Source organism: Dipodomys spectabilis, unplaced genomic scaffold (genome assembly GCF_019054845.1).
Source record: "Dipodomys spectabilis isolate Male_0828 unplaced genomic scaffold, ASM1905484v1 ptg000424l, whole genome shotgun sequence".
Taxonomy (NCBI): domain Eukaryota; kingdom Metazoa; phylum Chordata; class Mammalia; order Rodentia; family Heteromyidae; genus Dipodomys; species Dipodomys spectabilis.
Window position 1 is genome coordinate 2,503,866 of NW_024871101.1, and position 22,289 is coordinate 2,526,154.

The window sequence follows — 22,289 nt, forward strand, 5'->3', positions numbered from 1 at the left end:
ACCCCCCAAAAAACTGCAGTATAAATATATACTTCAGTTCAGTACAGTTCGCGAAAGTTTGGCCTGGGAAGCGTAAAATAATCCAGATCATTCTTACAATATAGAAACTGTAAACATTTAATAGCTGCCTTTAGGATTGGTGTATTGTGCAAAAGTTATTATTACTGGGTATAGGAATCAAAATGGCAAAAACAAACTATATAAAACTCTGTAAGAAGGTGCTATACGTCTGTGATACAAAAGCAAAAGAGGGATATTCCATTGCAATAAAAATGTCATGCTACTCTTAAGAAGCGGAATGCTCCTTTAATGTAGTTAAATCTGTAGTGTGTCTGGTGTGTGTGTCTGGTGTGTGTGTGTGTGTGTGTGTGTGTGTGTGTGTGTGTGTGTGTGTGTGTGTGTGTGTGTGTGTGTGTGTGTGTGTGTGTGTGTGTGTGTGTGTGTGTGTGTGTGTGTGTGTGTATGTATGTATGTATGTGGGCAGATTTTTCTTTTAATTTAAGGCCCAATGAGTAAGGCTTGTTTGGACAAATGAAGTGTGGAGATCAAAAGTCTTGAAACAAATATATACTGGCATAATGGAAAAAGCACCAATGTGAAAGGAAGCAGAAGTCCCCACACAACTTGCTTTGAAGATTTCCTGGTAATTCCCTGCAGTAGAAGGCCATTGAATTTTTAAATTATTCTACATTTATTGTTAGTAATTCCATCCCATGAGATGGCTAACCCTGGCTTTTTCTGTCATTTTTCGTACTCTGCCTGACCTGGATGTACCAAGATTCAGAGGATCTTCAGTGGACACAAAATTATCATTATCAGAATCATCATTGTATAAAACAGTCCTCCTGCCTTGGTTTCTTGTTTTAATTCGAGGCAGTCTACTGAAACGTCCCGAAAACATTGTATCAAATTCGTCATCTGTGATACGTGCTCGTTTGGCTCTGGTGGCTCCTCTAGAGGTCCCTCTTCCACCTCTCCCTCTCCCTCTCCCCCTAGTACTACTACTACTACCTCTTCCTCGACCACCTCGCCCTCTGCCTCCTCGCCCTCTGCCTCCTCTACTCCATCTGCCCCATCTACCCCATCTGCCTCTTCCTCCTGTGCCTCTCATCTTCCAGTTTCTTTTTCCATTGGCATACTGTTTTCTGAGTTTCCTTTTAGGTCTAGTTTGTATGAATTTGCTATAGTCATGGTCTCCGTCTACATAATCTTGATCTGTTCTGGAGGTTGATTCAGAGTCTGAATCAGAACCACAAGTACTTTCTGAACTTAAACTGGATCCTAACTCTCCACTCTCTGAGGAGGACAGATGGGATTTCTCTTTTGTTTCTTTTGCTTTTTCTTCTCCTCCCATGCTTTCATCTTCTTCTGATGCACTAAGTAGTTTTCTCTTGATTCCTGGCCAAGTTTCTCTGCCATCACCATTTGTAAGAGGTCCATCAGTGGAGTGATCTAAATCAAAAGATTTTTTTAAAGTTAAATTGTGACATTGATATAATGATCATTTACATTGAGAAGAAAAACAGCTCATTTACAAAACTGGTGCCCCAACGCAGATTCGATGACACGAAGGAAAGTGTTGAACTAGGAAAGGGCCTGTTTGAAATGGGAGATACTGAAGTTTTGATTTGTACCAGACTGCTCTTTCTTAGGGGGCAGGGTTTATGGAGACAGACTGTCAGATGGTGAGGTTAACTAGTCAGAATTATGCGGTAACATGAATCCAGGGTTCCACTCACATACTTGCAAATATTTACTTACTATAGGCCAAGCACTGCTAGAAAGCTTGGAACATGGTGATGAAGGAAACAAAGTCCTGCTCTTACAATTTGTATTTTAGTGGTAATGGCTCATTACATGAAATAAAATCAGTTGTACTACTAAAATGGGGAATGCTCCTCTGAAACTTCCTCAAGTACCATCAGAAAGCCACTGGGTTGATGACATAGTAGGCCTAGGGAGATACTATCTGAGCTATATAACTAAAACATCCTAGGGAGATAGAAGTGGGTATTGATTGAAAGGACGATCAGTTTTCAACATAGGCCTTTTTTTTTTAAAACTGGAAAAGCCCCCCTCCCTCTTCTATTCCCAATAGGATATTTAATATTTATTTAAAGACCACCTAGGAAACTTTTTTCCTTTATTAACATGGTTAATATTTGAAAACTCCTAACAGTATGGTTCCTGTGTGATTGGGAAAATAATTCCTTACTTGATTTTTCGTTCTATTCATTTCATTTAACATTTTGAAAGACTAAATAATGTTTCAGAACAGTTACCAGAAATCCACTAATGGGTTGTTCCTAGTTGTAGATATGAAGTCTAAGCTGATTCCCACTGACAACATCAAGTAAAAAGGACATACTAGTTTTACTACTTTCAACACATCAGTTTTTGGACTAATCTTTCATCATAAAAAATAAACAACAAAGTGAACAAATGCAGCAGTGGTATTCACAAGTTAAAAATGAACTATACAACTTGTGAGTGGGGATAGGAGGAAAAAATCATTGGAGAGAGCAAGGGATGGAGTGACACTGTCCAAAAAGAAATGTCCCCTTTACCTGGTTTATGTAACTGTAATACCTCTGTACATCATCTTTATAATAATAATAAAAATACCAAATAAATAAATAATATGTACCATATTTATTTCTTACCTTGTTTAACTGGTGCAATTCTATTCCGAAATGATTTGGCTTTCCCTGGGTCATGGCTATTACCACTTCGGCCATATCCACTTAAGCTTGATGAAGAAAATGGCCCATCCAGTTCATCATCAATTAGATATAGTGGAAGTCCTTCAGCAGTATCTGAAACTTGCATTTTAAAAGGTTGTGATGTTAATAGAAATTCATTTTAACACTGATCTTAAAAGTCCCTCTCAGTTATTCTACATTAAACCAAAACCCACAAATTTTTTCTAGAAGGAAATATGGGACTCGGCTTTGTGTCTTTTATCTATAATCATAGAACTTGTAGAGGCAAAAGCATTGTTAACCTACGCTGGGCTACATAGCAAGACCTTGTCTAAAACAAATGCTTTATCACCACCAAGTTCACAAATACAAAACATCAGAAAAATTTCTCCAGATGAATACCTCTAACACATATTGAATAATCATGTGCTATACTGGCATATTATACATGAATTCTCAGATATATCATAGATATTACAAAATCATTCAAGCCAGGTGCTACTGGCTATACCTATAATCATTAGCTACTGGGGGAGGGGTGGAGATGATATCTGAGGATACTAGTTTCCAGCCTGGGCAGGGAAGTCCATGGAACTCTTATTTCTTGTTATTTTATCCAGGGTTATATAACTAATAAGTAGAAGTGTGAACAAAATACTGTTTTCTAAATCCAAATCTATTGCTTTTTGCAGTATAAAAATCAGAGTTCCTTTTATACAGTTAATATAGATATTAAACTTAGAAATAGTACATAAAAATAACACTATTTACCAGGAGATGAGAAAGGGGAACTAGTTCTGACATAAGACACTGAGGTATTCTGGTCCGTTTTAGGCTGTAACTTTAATTGCTTCTGTTTCCCTTTTGGACTGCAAGTAAAAAGAAATAATGATGAGCATTTTTTTTTCTGTTAGTAACTCATTACAATAAACAGCATGATAAAGATGACTAAGCTGCACAAATAAGGCCTGAAGTTCAACTGAAACATTTCAAATTGGTTATTTATCAGTTAAACATTAATCATTAGAATATTTTTTTGAGCCGGGTGCCAGTGGTTCATGCCTATAATCTTAGCTACTCAGGAGGCTGAGATCTAAGCATTGTGGTTCAAAGCCAGCCTGGGCAGGAAAAATCTGAAGCTCTTATCTCCAATAAACAATCAGAAAACTGGAAGTGGTGCTGTGTCTCAAATGGTAGAGAGCTCACCTTGAGCTGAAGAGCTCAGGGACATACCTCAGGCCCAGAGTTCAAGCCTCACGACAAGAAAAAATAAAAATTTTACACACACACACACACACACACACACACACACACACACACACATTTGAAGTTTTGTCCATTTAAATTTCACATAAACAGTATTTTGTGTTACCACATCCACTTTTTTTTATAAACACTAGAGTTCTCAATAAAGATCTTTTGGGATTTCCTCCAATTGTTAATAAAGTTTGAGAAATAGGGTAAAACAAACACCTTAAGAACATAAAATGCTGTACCAATGTAATATACCTAGGTGCTCTGCTACTTGATAAAGAACTGCTGCTGCTTCTCAGACGTTTTCTGTACCGAGGCCTTCTCCTCTTCTGACTCTGCATTGCTGACTTATATTCAGAGATGATATTTTTAATATGATTTTCAAATAAGGCAGATAATCGCAGTGTCATGCTGTAGATCTGAAAAATGTAAAAATTGTAGTCATGGTTTTCCAGATATGTATATAAAAAATATATATACAATCCTGGAGCTGGTGGCTCACGCTGGTAATCCTAGCTACTGCTAAGATCTGGGGATAGTATTTTGAAGCAAGCCTGGGCAGAAAAGTCCCTATAAGACTTTCATCTCCAATTAACCACTCAAAAACTGGAAGTGGTGCTATGGCTCAAGTGGTAGAGCACTAGCTTGAGTAAATAAAGTACAGGGACAGAGCTCAAGCCGAGAATTCAAGCCCCAGGAACTGCCAAAAAAACAAACTATGCCTGATCAATATCAGCATCACTAGTTCCAGACAAAAATATACACTATTTACTTGAAAAGTTCTTTTGAGGAATTAAGATACTACTTTCACTAAAAAGAATTCATTAATACATTTGAAAATAATGTTTATGGCTGTGAAATGTAGGGAAAAAAGACCCTTCTAAATTATATGAGGGCATTTTATTTTTTAACTTTCTATAGAAATATTACCTTAATTATGAACAATGCTGGGGAAAGCAAATGTGAGAAAAACTTATGTCTAAGAAATTAGGGATGACTCATTTTATATGAGGTAGAAATAAGCAAATATATACCTATCATGGAACTTTTTACAAGTTAATCAGATATTACTTCAAAGACAAAAATGATTATTACATTTTTCTGCAAGGTATTTCAAATTGTGATAAAATAGAAATATTATATTTGAGCACTTCTTGTTATATAATAAAGGGACAATTCATATTCAGATCTTGAATCATACCTCAGTAACTATGTCACAGTTCCAGTGATTGTTTGGCAACTAAATATTAGAATATTAGAATTCTAATATATAGTTGTCATAAAACTATTGAAAGAGAACTGCCCAACATATATATTTACACACATAATATATAATTAAGTGCTTAATTAACCCATCTAATATTAATTTTCATACCCTTGACTTTTTATTGGAGGTATAAGCTTTGGAGTTGCTAAATATTTGGTGAACATCCTCATAAAATTCCAGAGGACTACCATAGTTTCCTGCTTCCAAAGTTTCTTTCACAGTGCTGAAGTCCATAGGCGTGTCTATAACATCATGATTATCCTATAAAGAATAATGCATTATATTGAAACACTGAAGCCACAAAACAGTATTAAGTAACACGATGGAATTGGGATTTGCATTACCTATTGAACAATTCACCTTGAAATAATCAGCCTAAACCATCTTTTGATGCTTGTTGAAATGGTAAAGTTCTGTTGGAGATTTTACATTGCAGTCAATGACCAGAAGTGACTGACCATTACAACAGAAAAATCCATTATCAGTGGCTTGAGTCTAGAGAGTCCTTTATATGGAAGTCCATTTAAGGCCAAAAAGGTGCAACTTATAACACCTCAGCAAAGTACTTTATAATAGCAAATGATGTTTCCTTCTTTTAAAATTTATCCTGTTAGACACTAAAATTAGTCCTTGCTAAAACTTACAAAAAAATTAGGGGATTATTTGGGCATAATACAATAATTTCACTCCACAAATCAACTAGGTATTTACAAGATGCTCAGATATAAAGATATTCTACTTAAAATATTAGTTGAAGATCCAAGTGAACTGAGCCATGTTTGGGCTTCTTTTGGAATTTTTTCTTTTGTGAGACAGGGTCTCATATAATCCAGGTTGGCCATACATTCACAATCTTCTTTCATTAGCCTTTTAAGTGCTAGGATTTTGGGTGGATAGTGCCATGCCCAATTTTGATTTTTAATTGATCTTTCAGCTAAGGATCTTTTATCTCATAGGTCCAGAATTTAGTTAAATTGTGATTACAGGAGAGAGAAGATTCTATTTAAACTTAAATCTTTCAAGTTTACTTAATGTTTTTGTAGGGTTATCACAGGGAATAACTAACTCTCAATATGTAAGTTTTGAAGTGAAAACAGTACTAGCCTACTTATCCTACTTTGATTCATTAATAAACTCTCCTCTAAAAGCCTCATAGCCAAAGAAGAGATAGAAAAACTAAAAAAGATTACATATTTTCAAAAATATGAGAAACAACATTTATTCTAAACATATCTCATTTTGTTAAGTCAAATAGTCAAAGTGCACTCCAACACAATATGGCTTATAAAATACTTAATACTTCCATAGAGAAAAATTTTAGAATTCATGTTAATATGATTTAAAAAAAAACTCAGAGCTAAACCAGCCAAAGTAAATTATCTGTGTGAATAATCAACTGTAATATAGACAAAGTATTGTGCAATTAATGTTTTTGACTATGCTATGGTACCTTTAGATCTATATGACCAAATAGATATCTACATGTATTCGATAAAAAATATTGAGAATATGTTGATTTAAAGTGAATATGTTGATTTAAAGAACAAAAAATAAATCATAACCAAGAAAAGAAACAAAGGTTAAAAAATAAACAGAAGGGGGTAATAATAAATCACAAACAGTTCATGTACAGTATGGAGATTTTTTTTTTTTGGGGGGGGGGGGGGTCTGGTCATGGGGCCTTAATTCTGGGCCTGGGCGCTATCTCTCAGCTCTTCAGCTCAACGCTAGCGCTCTACCAGCCACAGCGCCACTTCCGGCTTTTTTCTTTTTGTTTATGTTGTGCTGAGGAATTGAACCCAGGGCCTCATGCATGCAAGGCAAGCGCTCTACCACTGAGCCACCTTCCCAGCCCCCAGTATGGAGATTTTAAAAAGTAAAAATACAAAACAATCAGCATGGGGTTTTATTTGCCAGTTTTGGGGCTTAAACTCTAGGCCTGGGCACTGTTGCTGAGCTTCTTTTGTTCAAGGCTAGCACTCTACCACTTGAGCCACAGCCCCACTTCTGGCTTTTTCTGTGTATGTGGAACTGAGGAATCGAACCCAGGGCTTCATTCATGCTAGGCAAGCACTCTCCCACTAAGCCACCTTTCCAGCCCCTAATCAGCATGTTTTTAAAGAGATTCCTAGGCCTACCTCAGAAAGAGAAGAGTCTTGTCTTTCTGTTACAACCGAGTCTGAGGACTCTCCTTCTTGTTCTTGATGGCCCTATTAGAGTAAAACAATATTTTGAGAACACCATTACAAAATATCAAGACTTGTAAGACTTAAGGTTCAAAGACACATTAATAAAAATGACAGCATTTACCCAAATCTACAAATAAATCAAGCTTTCTTGAATAGTTTATGTATATATTCTCTTTAATTTAATTTTGTTGTAAAGGTGATATATTCTTTTACAAACCATTTCTCTAGAAAAGTTAAACGTAATTAAATGTTTACGTAAATAGACTCTTAGAAAAGGAATCCTAAAAAGTATGTATGGCAGTGTACATCAGTAATTCAAGGAGTCAGAAGATAGAGGAAAGAAGATTACAGTTTGAGGTTAGGCTGGACTAATTATTGAGATGCTGTGTCAAAAGAATATCCTATAATCTGAGTTCTCAGACTTTCATCTTTGATGAAAATAGTTGTGTATATTAAGAGCTGTTGTATCAAGTGGCCATATGAATAATATATTTGGTATAAATTAAACAGAACTGATGTCTCACCAAGTATCTACATTGTATAGAAATGTATTAGAATTTAGTATATTTTGAGGCTGGGAATGTGGCACAGTGGTAGAGTGCTTGCTTAGCATGCAGGAAGCCCTGGGCTTGGATTCCTCAGTACCACATAAACCAGAAAAGGCTGGAAGTGGTGCTATGGCTCAAGTGGTAGAGTGCTAGCTTGAGCAAAAGCAGCTGAGAGACAGTGCCCAGGCCCTGAGTTCAAGTCCCAGGACTGGCAAAAAAATGTACATCTTAAAATATCTGAAATAAAAGTAGGAAGGAATGTAAAAACTGATTTAAATATGGCTTACAACTGTATAATTTACACACTCAATACATAACAAGTATTTTATAAAGTCATGAGAACTCACAAGACAGAAGAAGGAGATAAAGTATGGAAAGAAAAAAAGAAGGTGGGAGGGAGGAAGGGAAATTGTTAGCATGGACAGTTATGGGAAATGAGCATGTTGGTAATTATTTACACAACTGTGTGCTTACTGGGTAAGAAAGAGGATCAGCTGGCTGTCGAAATGGCTCTGAATCTTCACGTTCATAAATGAGGCTTAATAGTTCTTTGCATTGTTTTCTCCAAGCATCAGGATTTAACTTTAAAGATTGTCTCCTGCCTCGGTATTTGACCTATTTAAAAGAAAAAAACAAAACTAAAAGCTTTTGCCTTAACTCTTCATTGATATTCTCATAAACCCCAAGTATTCACATATTTTGTAAAATAGAGGACTATTTAATTAATTTTTAATGTAGACATTATTTTCTCTAGTAAAAATTACATAAACACGAACTAGGTGTTGCCTTCAAGTAAATGGCAAGAATTCAAAGTATTCTTAATTTTTTTTTTTTTTGGTGGGTGTGGGGCTTGAACTCTGGGCTTGGGTCTTGTCCCTGAGCTCTTCAGCTCAAGGCCAGCATGATACCACTTGAGCCACAGTGCCAGCTCTGGTTTTCTGGTGGTTAAGTGGAGATAATAGTCTCACAGACCTTCCTGCACAGGCTGGTAAAGGTTCAAGCCTCAGATCTCAGTCTCCTAAGTAGCTAGGATTACAGGCATGAGCCACCAGCACCTGGCTTAATTTTCATTTTAAGGTAGTCTGAACCTCAAATAAAAATAAAATGCTTTCTCCTCTTCAAGAACAACTTGACTTAAAATGTTGACCGTTTACTGGGACTGGGAAACATTTTCAGTATTTCACCTGTTTCTTAAGTTATAAAGGTGATTTACTGTACTTAGTATAAACAATGTGATAAGTACTGAATACCTGCTTTCCATTTACAAATCTAAAATCTTGGTACATACTAGTCAGAAGGTACCTACATAGTGAGTCTCTAATAAAATCCTTGGGGACTCATCTCTAATCACACAAATGTCATTCTAACTTCATTGTCCTTATAAGAGAGGGAGGGAATATGAAAACCTGCACATGATTCCTCTAGACTCTTCCTGTGATTGTCTTTGGGATCCCCAGCATAGGAAGTCTGAAAAACTTTCTACTCAGAAATTCACTAATCTACTTACCCTTCGTCCAGATGATGTGCCAGGACCATCTGAATCTAAATCAACCATTTCTGTATCCTAAATTAAAGGGGACAGAAGCAGATGTGAAGTTACAGTCAAAGGTTTACAAATTAGATGAACATTTACAAATAAATGGAAAATATAATCATGTATTGCATTCTCTTATTGGATCAGAACAAAGGCTTATTTATGGGAAGACAATCAAAATTTTGCCAATATTCTATTGAGTTAGAAAACAAGTAAATACACAGGGAGAACATCTAAACAAGATATATCGCTAAGAATATAGAAAGGAGGGGAAAAGATATTGTGTAGAAGTTTGTATCTTGAAAGTTTTAGTTCCTTAAAAAATGTATTCTAGGGCTGGGAAGGTGGCTCAGTGGTAGAGTGCTTGCTTTGCATGCATGAGGCCCTGGGTTCAGCACCACATAAGCAGAAAAGGCCAGATGTGGCACTGTGGTCAAGTGATAGAACACTAGCCTTAAGCTGAAGAGCTGAGGGACAGCGTCTAGGCCCAGAGTTCAGACCCCACGACTGGAAAAAAAAATGTATTCAAGGGTTGGAATGCAGCTCACTGGCAAAGTGCTTGCGTAGCAAGTGCAACATCCTGGGTTCAATCTCCAGTACCAAAAAAGACCAGAAAAACAAAACAATCCCATTTGTCCAACTTTTCTTTGATGGGTCTCTATTAAGAAAATTTCGGCCTGTGCCAAGAAGCCCTAGAGTTTCTCTTATTCCTTCCTGTAATGTTTTCATAGAGTCTGTTTTTATTTCAAGGTCTTTGATCCATTTGGAGTCGATTCTGGTGAAGGGTAATATATATGGATTTAGCTCTAGTTTTCTACAAGTGTTTAACCAATACTGCATTGTTGGTGGGAGAGTAAACTTGTTCACCACTTTGGAAAGCAGTATGGAGGTTCCTCAAAAGACTCCACATAGAGCTCCCTTATGACCCAGAAATCCCACTTTTGGGCATTTACCCAAACGATCACAATCAAGGTCATACCAAAGCTACCAGCACAACCATGTTTATCACAGCTTTATTTACCATAGCTAAGATATGGAACCAACCCCAATGCCCCTCAGTAGATGAATGGATCAAGAAAATGTGGTATACATATACAATGGAATTCTATGCCTCTGTCAGAAAGAATGGCATTGCCTCATTTGTTAGGAAATGGAAAGACTTGGAAAAAATTATATTAACTGAAGTAAGTCAGGCCCAAAGAAACATAGGTCCCATGGTTCCCCTTGTTTGCAATGACTAGTACATGTCTAGGACAAGTAGAGAAGATCAAAGGTTATGTACATATGACCACATGAGATAATGTTAAGCAAAATGTTCCCCAAGACAGGGACCCAAGTGGTTTTTTCTTTCTTGCTAGTGTTTTTAATGTACTTACAATGCACTATGTGATTCTTTTGTTTCTTTTGTATGTTTCTTTCCCCCATGGTATAACCCGTTTTCACTGGATTTGATGCCAGTGTTCTGCACCTTGTATATACATTTTTGTAATTTGGGGAGGGGAAGGGATATTGGGGAATGCTTAAATGGGGATGCAGGCTGACCCATTGTGACAACGACATGTACAGGACACTATGTTGAAAACAAACTTTCCAATGTCAGGGTGGGGATGGGGCAAGAGGAGTTGGGGAGGTGGGGAGGGAAGTGATAGTAGGGGGAAAACAAAGGAGGCAGTAACAATGCTTGCTATGAAATGTTCTCATTACCCTACTCATGTAACTGTAACCCCTCTGTACAACATTTTTACAATAAATATATATTAAAAAACAAAACCCAAAAAACAGTTTAAAAATGCATTCTAGATGGGAGCCAATGGCTCATGCCTGTAATCCTAGCTACTCAGGTGGATGAGATCAAGGTTCAAAGCTAGTCTGGGCAAGCTTTGAACTGAATTCTAATTAACTGCCAAAAAGCCAGAAGTGGAGCTATAGATCAAGTTGTAGAGCACTAGCTTTACACAGGGACAGTCCCAGGCCTTGAGTTCAAGTCCCAGGGCTGGCACACACACAAAAAAGAAACAGAAAGAAAAGAAAGGATTTTGTATCATTCTCATTTAATATAAAGTAATTATAAAATATTCATAATCATTGCTATTTCAAGAAATGCATTTTTTGGGGTTTTTTTTTGTTTTTTTTGGGGGGTCCGGTCGTGGGGCCTGAACTCTGGGCCTGGGCACTGTCCCTCAGCTCTTCAGCTCAAGGCTAGTGCTCTACCACTTGAGCCACAGTGCCACTTCCGGCTTTTTTCTTTTTGCTTATGTGGTGCTGAGGAATCTAACCCAGGGCCTCAGGCATGCAAGGCAAGCGCTCTACCACTGAGCCACCTTCCTAGCCCAAGAAATGCATTTTTTATATAAGAAAAACACAAATGTGTACTAATCCTGAGATTCACTGAAACATTGTTTTGTTAAAACAAAGTCAAGATGCAGGAACCATTGTGAGGACTGAGACAACTAGGAGTTATCTATGCAGTTTATGAGCTTTTGGAACTCCTTTGTATTAGAATAAAGATGTTGAATTACATTTTGCTTTAATTTTCTGTTTTTATCTAAATAATGCTAGTCTGAGAAAGAGTTCTTGTTATGTAAAATCCTGAGTTAAAATAAACTTATTCTAAAGGCCCAAGAACATATGAAGAAAATGAATAGCAAATTTGTCTTGAGTTTTATTAGGCGAACTGTCTAATTTGTGTGTTTTCCTTATAGTTAAATGCTGTGTAAATACAATTTATTCATTTATATTTACTTTTATTTATATAGTAAATTATATAAAAATGAAGTTATGCTTATTTATTATGCTATATAAATATCATTTCAATTTTCTTTACATAGTATTTAGCTCCAATAATGCAATATTTTATACTTAGGTATATCTTGTAAAAGCAAGTAAGAGCAGCATTGGAGGGTTACCATTCTAGAGATTATCAGTATAGATATAACAAATATGAAAAATATCTCATGCCACTCCAACATTATTGTGGCCATTTGCTCCTCAGGTGAATTGTTTCCCAGTAAAGATTTTGAAATAATGATAATAATCATGTTTAAGTTATGGTTTTATGAAAATAAGTTAGGGATGTGGGTGTGTGGAGAAAGCTAGTGTGTGATAATCAATTGAGAATACTAATTTCATTCCATTCCCAAGAGATTGGTATACATTTACACATTTTAACAAAGCAATAAAGTAGTCACTCTATCAAACATTTAAGTGCTTCAAATATATACTTGTAAAATAAAATAAAAGTAATAGTAGTTTTAGAGACTATCAAGAAAATATTCTTAAATTAAATCATTGTTCTGAGGCCTAGAAAATAAAGTGTTAATTTCTCATCACTCCTACTGAGTAGCATAGAATGATTGGGCCACTTGTTTGTTACTAAGCTATACAGCACTATTAACTTTTTGGAACAGTTTACTTGAGTAGGTTTAAGAATATAAAAAGAATGCAGATATTCAGCTAGTATCCAACAATATTCCAATAGTTACAGTTGCAGTCAATTACATTTACATATAACATTTATTGTACTTCAAAATAACAGAAAAAAATCCACTTCTTACTCATCATGTACTGAGTCTTACCTCTTCTCCATCAGTACTGTTTAGTTCTTCTGCTTTAATTTTATTATAAGTATCTAATATATCAGTGCAGCTCTGATCCCTAAGAAACAGGATAATTGAAAATAATTTGAATATGTTTGAAACATCAGAAACTAGTTTTTGTGAGAGATTAAACTGTTTCTTACCCAATAAATCGAAGTAAGACATCTGTTACAATTTTAGCTGCTTTAACAATAGGACTATCTGGCTCATTGAAAGTCCGAGCATTATGCTCAATATAGCGCACCTCCCACATTAATGCTGATATTCTCCTATAAAAGAAAAGCATTCTGTTAACCTTGGTTATTACATTTAAATTACATTCTCTGAATAAATTTAGGCACACATGTCAAAAAATTTTCCATATATGGTTAAGAGAGATGGGTGACAATGTTGTCAGACACTTTGTACTCATATGCTGTTTTGTAGAATGGGAACTTCTTTGTACAACTACTTAAAGATAAAAAAATTTTTTAAAATTCCCATATATGAATGTGACAAAATACATATGCATAACTGGTATACATTGACAAGAGGGATGGTAGTTTCCCACAGGCAGGAATTTTAAGTCACTCGACTACCTATTAGAACTTAGATCTTACGCAGCACCGTGTGGGTAAAGAATTACTTGATAACAAACAAAAAGTGGTTTGATAAAATCACAGTAATACTGAGTTAAAAGAGAAGCACCAAGAAAAACAAGACAAGGAATAGCTAGAAGAAACATAACAGATTTTTATCTGGTTATATTTATGTCATATAATACATGATGTGATCAAAATGTATCATTTCTCATTATAAGAGGCAGACTAGGGCTGGGAAGGTGACTCAGTGGTAGAGTCCTTGCATGCATGAGGCCCTGGGCTCTATTCCTCAGCACTACATAAGCAGAAAAAGCTGGAAGTGGCACTGTGGCTCAAGTGGTAGAGCGCTAGCCTTAAGCTGAAGTGCTGAGAGACAGCATCCAGGCCCAGAGTTCAGGTCCCACAACCGACGACAACAACAAAAAAACAGACAGACTAATGGTTCATGCAATACTAGTTATAGTGGAGTGGACATAGATCCTGAATATATTTTAGGACTAATAAACCTAATTAAGAGCTAATTCTTCAAAGAGGATGGAAACATTCTCAATAACAATGTAGCATATTAATCAAAAGTTCACAAACTACTTGATCTACCTTAAACAAACTAAAATTAACTGTATCTTTTTAAAGTGCTACACACACAATTTGTGGTGTTCTTGTTTACCTCATTTTTCTTCACTATTTTTCACCTTGCAAAAGAATCTATTAAATAAAAGGACATTAGTGCTTCAAGTTCATAGAATAAATCTTGAAGTGAGTGTATAGACGATTATTTTGTATCATGAAAACACGGTCTTACTGGGTGCTGGTGGCTCATACCTGCAACCTTACTGAAGAGACTGAGATCTGAGGATCATGGTGTGAACCAGCCTAGGCAGGAAAAGTCTGTGAAACTCCTATCAATAAACTACTAAGAAAAAGTGGTGGTGTGGCTGAAGTAGTAGAACACTGGCCTTGAGAAAAAGAATCTCCTGGACGGTGCCCAGGACCTGAGTTCAAGTTTTAGCACTAGAACAAACACACACACACACAAACAGATCTTAAAAGGGCAAGCACCAAATCCGACTTACAGTAAATGGCAAAAGTAAACAAACCTGTAAAAGCGATTTTCAAGTCTCCGTCTGATGGTATTGAGGTCAGTTGGATATGCAACTACAGTACAATACAAGGGGTAGGCACTGAGATCCACTGGAACAGCAAAAGGGCTGGCAAAATCTACAAAATTGTCACACACACAATAAAAAAAAGTACTTATAGAGGACACCAAGACTTCATTCTAATGAACATTCATATTTCAACAAGGGAGAGCAAAATACATTTCTAAAACAATGTGAATCAATTATATAAATATTATTCTTTTGTTCAGATATAAGTATTTATAAATCATACAAGATACATTGGTTTAAACTAAGTAAAAAAAAAAAGAAGCAATGTGTTGAACTTCAGATTTCTAGGTCTTTCCTGCATAAATGCCAAAGTCTCAAGTGATATATTTTAGGAAATATAACTACTTATTTGAGTAAAATACATTACTCACTCACTGTCTTTACCAAGCAAACCCCTCCAAAGTTAGGCTCAGAAAACAGCTTGGGAGCCAAAATAATTCAAGAAAAAAAAAGACACTTATATTCCTGCCTTCACTATTATCCTCCTGGAGTATTAAGAAAGGTTATCAGGCATTATTTTAGCCAGGCATATAAAATGTTAATATTAAACTAGAATCATTGTGTCTTTTGAAATAAATGTGAAGTTTACAGTGATAAGCTGTATTTCCTTTTGTAGAACTTAGAAATCAGCTGGTTTTCTTAGCTCCTTTAGATTCTCTTAATATGTTTTAATGTTCACCGTACCCAGGGAAAGAAGATGGTTGATGCCCTGAATAACCCGTTCACACTCCTCATCTCTGGAATGAGCCCCCCACTCTCCTTCTTGGGGTTTGTATAGCAAAGCAGTTAGTTCTTCCTGGGACACAGGGACACCAGCACCAACTTCATCTGGAAAGGCAGCTAGATATTAAAAATAAAACAAACAAAAAACCATTAGTTTCGAAGGGGTGGCACTGAGCCTGACTAAGGGAATTAAAACCTCTTTTTACCCCTACTTAATAATAAATTTTAAAGTAATTAAAAAAGCATATTACTTCCTTCTGGAATTGGTTCCATATCCCAGGGGCTCATCTTTTCTCTCTCATTATTGTCCCAGCTATTAAAAAAAAAACAAGATGATGTAAATCAAATGCATGTTTTTACTTTCATATATTAGCATAAGTTTATAACATTTTAGGCATAACATTTGAAAAGTACAACTATGCTCAAGCAATAATAAATCTCTAGGAAAAAATATGGTCTATCAATATGAAACTCAGTGAGTAGTAGGTCCACCGTTAGTGTCTTTTGTTGGTATTCCAAGCAAGCGTATACCCAGTATTAATCCATGGAAAAGAATACAAAAATATCTTTTTAAAGTATCTTTCAGGTGAAGAGAGTTGGTATCATAGCACTTCCAAAATTTTATTATTCCTTTTTTTTGTCTGTAACATGAAAACTTTATAAGGTACTCCTTACTAACATTTTACAAACCTTCATTCAATAAGAATCTTACACTTCTGGGATTACAAGAATAATTATTGCCAAGGAAAATAGTATCCTGAAAGAATCTAGTCACCCTGCGAGAATTCGTAACATTAAATGACTGCGCGATAATATTTAGTGCTCTGTTCTAGCACTAAAACTTACTTTAAATATTGTTACTTTTAATATTCTCCATGAAAAGTATCTTCAATTCTTATCTAAAAATAGAATTACTTAAGAGAAAATGCCGACAGCGATACAGAAATTTCTTTAGTTCAATAGGTCAAAAGTTTTGTCATCAAATTCTGTTCAACATGTATTTTTTTCCTTGCAAGTACAGTTATTTTAAAAGATGAATAAATCAGAAAAAAAGTTGTATCTGTTAAAATTTATTTAAAGTCCATAACACTAAACTACTTTTATTTCAGGTAAACAAAACAAACAATGCAACTGTACTTACTGAACACTGTAACACTGGAAAGAGCTATCAGGATACTCTGGTTGAAAAGGCTGCTGACTCTCCACAGTTCCAAACCACCAGGCATCATCTATTATGCTTCGGAATCTATCACCTATAACGTTTTGAAAAATTCTTAAGAGGATACTTGAGAGTAACAACATTATTTCCTTCTAAGTTGAAAGTTCTCTTTAATGTAAAGCAACACTGTATCTAGCATTATCAGATATTTCAAATTGGGATTTCTAGGTGAATCAAACTTACATTTTAATCTTTAAGTGTGTTTAATGAGAAAGAAGAGCCTCAAGGATTTTGCTGCCTAGGCTGTCTTAATACCACAATCCTCAGATCTCAACCTACTGAGTAGCTAGGATTATAAGCTTTAGCCACAGTCACAGGGATAGTGTGAATGTTTAAAGTGCTCTGAATGTATATATGAAAATATCACAATGAAACCTCCTTATGCTACTTCAAAAATTAAACTTTAATTTTCTGGAAGACAAAGAAATAAAAATACAATGCATCACCTAGAAAAAATAGACAACTAAAATATTGCTAGGCACCTATGGCTCATTTTCATGACCCTAGTTACTCAGGAGGCTAAGACCTGAGGGTTGTGGTTCAAAGCCAGTCCAAGCATAAAAGTCTATGAGATACTTATCTCCAATTAACCATCAAAATGCCAGAAAAGGATCTGTGGCTCAAGTGGTAGAATGCTATCCTTTGAGGGAAAAAGCAAAGGGACAGTACCCATTCCCTGAGTTCAAGCCCTAGCACAAGACATACACAAAAAAGTAAATATTATTTACTTAGTATTTAGTATGTATCAGGTACCATTATAAGTGCTGTCTATAAATTGTTTCTACTAAAAATTTTTTTCAAGATAAAGTAGCTAATAATTAACAGACTCAAGATTCCAAGTCAGGTCGAGGAGCAATCCACCCAAAATTACATATATACTACAGCTTCAAAAATATTATATTTGTGCCAGACTTGGGGCTTGAACTAAGGGCCTTGACACTTTCCCTGAGATTTTGCTCAAGGTAGCACTCTACCACTTGAGCCACAACCCTACTTCTGGCAGGCTGGCTTTGAATAATGATACTCAGATCTTAGTGTTTTGAGAAGCTAGGATTACAGGTCTGAGCCACTGGCAACAAGCTATAAAAGCACTTAAAAAAAAATGTATATCTAACTAAATGTGTAAAGACAGGAATTTTAAAGCCTTTATGATTTAAATTATGATAACTGGGGCTGGGAAGGTGACTCAGTGGTAGAGCGCTTGCCTTGCATGCCTGAGGCCCTGGGTTCGATTCCTCAGCACCACATAAGCAAAAAGAAAAAAGCCACAAGTGGCGCTGTGGCTCAAGTGGTAGAGTGTTAGCCTTGAGCTGAAGAGTTGAGGGACAGCGCCCAGGCCCAGAGTACAGGCCCCACGACCAGACCCCCCCCCCCAAAAAAATGTGGAAATTATGATAACTGAACTATAAGCAATTCTTAAATTTTTTCCTTTATTGTTGTACTGATTTTTCAAGCAAGGGAAAGTATAGGAAAAAGAATGAGGTAGAAATGGAGAGAAACATAAAAGGAGGAAAAGGGAGTGAAGAGAAAACCACAATTGGCCTAATGCATATTTAAGGGAGTCCAAATATGCAAAGAATTCAATTTTCTTATGTTCCAACTTTCCATTTCTCATGTGTCCACAAGCCCATTACATTTTTGTGAATACCTGTTTCCTTTCATAGACATCTTCAGCAAATATATGTTGATATATAATCAGTAAACTATACAGTTCACATTTTACTTGTCCTCTACCTACTTCCTTGTAACAAACAATCCCCTTGTCTTAACAATCACTATTTTCTGTCTCTATATATGACTCTTCTGGACATTTCCATATAAATGGGATTATATGATGTCAAAAAAAGCCCGAGTATAAGAGTATTCAAAGGGGCAGTAGATATTTGAGAATTTTCTTTAATTCAGATTTATATGTTAATAAAGTGGGTATTTGCAGATGGCTTGCAAATTACAATGACCCCTTCTTCTTATCCATGAGGATAGTTTCAGAGACTACCACAATAGATAGCACCCAATTCTATATAGTTATCACTCTGTATTTGTGGGGCAACTGGTTCACAAGTACCCTACAGATACCTGAATCTATAGATGCTCAAACCCATTATATAAAATGCTGTAATACTGCATATAATCTATGTACTTCCTCTGTATACTTTAAATCATTTCTCTATTATTTATAATACCTAATAAAAGATAAATGCGAGGGCTGGGAAGGTGGCTCAGTGGTAAAGCACTTGCCTTGAATGGGTTCAATTCCTCAGCACCACATAAGCAAAAAGAAAAAAGCCAGAAGTGGCACTGTGGCTCAAGTGGTAGAGCGCTAGCCTTGAGCTGAAGAGCTGAGGGACAGCGCCCAGGCCCAGAGTTCAGGCCCCACGGCCGGACCCCAAAAAAAGAAAAAAAGAAAAAGAAAAGATAAATGCTTATAGATAAAAGATGTTCTGGCCAGGTACTGGTGGCTCACACCTGTAATCCTAACTACTGATGAGGCCAAAATCTGAGGATCACAGTTTAAGGCTAATCCAGGCAGTAAAGTCCATGAGACTCCAATTAACCACCAAAATGCTGGAAGTTCAGCTATGGCTCAGGTTGTAGAGAGCTAGCTTGAGTGAAAAATCACAGGGAGAGTGCCCAGTCTTCGAGCTCAAGCCCCAGTAACCAGCACCATACAAGTTAATAACGTGAATGTGCTCTCTTCAGCTCTTGTATCTCATGATATGAGATGATTCAGTATCAACATGATGAATGAAGTTAGGTATATAATGTAAACAGCACAACTTGAAGCTACTACATGAGGGTTATGTGAACACTGCAATACTCAGATGGTTCAGAGGAAGACAGTTAAGTGATTAACAGTTCCAACATGGATATGCTAAACCAAAGGGTAATTCGCATCCAGATGAGAGTAGGATGGTGTAAGATTTCTTATTCAAAATGAAGGGCAATTTAAAATATATAAATGACTTATTTTTAGAATTGTCCATTTTATATCTTTTGACTACAGGTGAACATAGGCAAACCGAATTACATAGAGAGAGACTGGTAATAAAGGGAGATCATTACGTATATTACACAGAGGGCATATTATCATTTAAATATAACCGAAAAAGAAACAGTAATTTTCCTAGACAGGCTAATAGATTAGACAAATTTTCTAGTTCAGTGTTAATTTAGCTTAAATTCTGGTTAAAATGTTAGTCTACAATAGGTTGAATAGTCATTAATTGGCAAATCTATACTTACCAATCTGCCAGTTCCTTTCTTTGGCTTCATTATAAAACTGATGTAGTACAAGGAAATCAATGACATCTGGCATATCATGATATCTATACAGAAAATAAAGCAAGTTAGAATCAAAGTAGATATATATATATTATACATATATATTTATAATATATATTATATATATATTGGCAGTCAGGCTTGAACTCAGGGCCTGGGCACTGTCACTGAGCTCTTTTGTTGCTCAAGACTAGCACTCTACCACTGGAACCACATCTCCACTCAGGCTGGCTTTGAACTGAAATTCTTAGATCTCTGCTTCCTGAGTAGGTAGAATTATAGTCATGAGCCACTGGCTCCTGGGAAAATTAAAAGATTTTTAAAATATTAAATTCAAATTTAAGAACCATCATTACTATTCCTACTCTTGTTAACAGAAATTATAACAACTATAATTCAAGCATACTAGCATGAACTTTAGACTGAGATCTGAAGATGGTGGTTTGAAGCCACCTCAGGCAAGAAAGTTCAGGAGACTCTTATCAACCACCAGAAAACTGGAAAGAGGAGCTGTGGCTCAAGTGGTAGAATGCTAGCCTTGAGCAAAAGAGCTCAGGGAGAGTGTCCAAGCCCAATGACTGCCTCCGATCCCCAAAACTACTCTATAAACTTACAGAACAACAAATAGCTACTCACTTAATGGAAAAAGACTCTCCAGTCATTTTGCCAGAAATGGGGTCCAGAAATGCAAGCTTCAAACAGCATAGTGTAGGTGGTCCAACCTCATATTTGATACCTACAATCTTAACAAATTCTTGCTCCTGTTCATGAAAATACCAATAATTTATTTACAATATAATTACCTAGCATTTACATGCTATCTCATTATTACTTTAACAACTTCAGAGAATTCTGCATACTCACCAAATGCTAGGCACTACACTGAGCATTGAAGGTAGTAAAAAAACATTTATACCCCTCATACTTAATAGCAAATTGTATTTATAAAAGGGCTATAAACCAAATATAAGTAGAATTCCTCAGGGAAATTTTTCAAAATTCATGTTCCGAAATTGTTTATAGAAACAATTTCTTAGGGAGCTGGGAAGATGGCTCAGTGGTAGAGCGCTTGCCTTGCATGCATGAGGCCCTGGGTTCGATTCCTCAGCACCACATAAGCAAAAAGAAAAAAGCTGGAAGTGGTGCTGTGGCTCAAGTGGTAGAGTGCTAGCCTTGAGCTGAAGAGCTGAGGGACAGCGCCCAGGCCCAAAGTTCAGGTCCCACAACCGGACCCCCCCCCAAAAAAAATTTCTTAGGTCTCATGTACAGCTGAGCTATATAATCTAAGAAAATCTCCCCAAGATTAGCAGACTGTCTAGTTAAAATAAATCTCATTGCTAGCAGAAACACAGTGAGTAAGCATATAGGTATATACGTGCATGTATGGGTTTGATATGACAGTTCTGAATATCTACAGTGATAACAATCTTGCATATTAATTACTAATCACATTTAAGAATACTGAATCTCATAGGTATAGGGACTTGATTAAAGTCATAAATTAGCATATAGCAAAGCTACCATTGAAATTTCAGTCTTACTCCAAAGCCTAGGTTTACAGAATGCACATTCTGTCTCCTACAATTTGTGAGAGTCATGGTTAGGATTAGAAGTAAGAAATTCTGTTTTACACATTCTCTTACTTCTAAAACCGAACTCAATTTTCACTTGATTCATAATAGTTGTCAGCCATGTGGCTTGTGATACTTAAACTCATAAACTTGAATAGAAATGAGAGTACATACATACCTATGTCTGTATGTCTATACAATTACGTATAAATGAATGAACATATTTATTTGAAAGACAGTCTCTCAAAATAAAACAGGCATATCTACTTTACTCAGTGTCATGTAGCTATGTAGTACAATGAAGGATCACCCGTTTCTAAATTTCTTGTGGTTTATAACATTTGAGATATTCCAAAACTTGCAGAACCTTTAGGGTATTTGTTGTACATATAGGTTGAATCTCCTGAATGTACAGAATTTCTGATAAATATTCATACTAGGGACCTAAATCTCAAAGAAATGTCGAATAGTCAAGGCAGTAAGACAGCACACACATTTCAAAAAATTGTCATATGTAAGCTGTAAGAGTCTTTTTTACAAGGATACTTATGTACCAATTTACCTTGGACAAACAATCAGCAGTGAAATAGCCATGAAACTGAGAAAAGGTTCATGGATAAAGTAACAAACTGAAAGCTCTATGATTACATAGCT

At 36.0% G+C, this 22,289-nt stretch overlaps 1 protein-coding gene across 1 annotated transcript in view; it reads right to left on the bottom strand.

Annotated features, from left to right (window-relative positions):
- Positions 1-491: 491 nt before the first annotated feature.
- Brwd3 (bromodomain and WD repeat domain containing 3) overlaps positions 492-22,289 on the bottom strand; it is a 111,567-nt gene continuing 89,769 nt past the window's right edge. Inside the window, exons 26-41 of the mRNA XM_042668294.1 lie at positions 20,701-20,825; positions 20,026-20,108; positions 16,705-16,816; positions 15,815-15,876; positions 15,525-15,680; positions 14,769-14,889; positions 13,234-13,359; positions 13,070-13,148; positions 9,468-9,524; positions 8,435-8,575; positions 7,362-7,433; positions 5,332-5,484; positions 4,212-4,375; positions 3,474-3,571; positions 2,664-2,822; positions 492-1,452 (exon numbers count right to left, since the gene is read on the bottom strand). Of these exons, the coding sequence (XP_042524228.1) occupies positions 698-1,452; positions 2,664-2,822; positions 3,474-3,571; positions 4,212-4,375; positions 5,332-5,484; positions 7,362-7,433; positions 8,435-8,575; positions 9,468-9,524; positions 13,070-13,148; positions 13,234-13,359; positions 14,769-14,889; positions 15,525-15,680; positions 15,815-15,876; positions 16,705-16,816; positions 20,026-20,108; positions 20,701-20,825 (2,463 nt within the window). The 3' untranslated portion in view covers positions 492-697. The remainder of the gene's footprint in view (positions 1,453-2,663; positions 2,823-3,473; positions 3,572-4,211; positions 4,376-5,331; positions 5,485-7,361; positions 7,434-8,434; positions 8,576-9,467; positions 9,525-13,069; positions 13,149-13,233; positions 13,360-14,768; positions 14,890-15,524; positions 15,681-15,814; positions 15,877-16,704; positions 16,817-20,025; positions 20,109-20,700; positions 20,826-22,289) is intronic.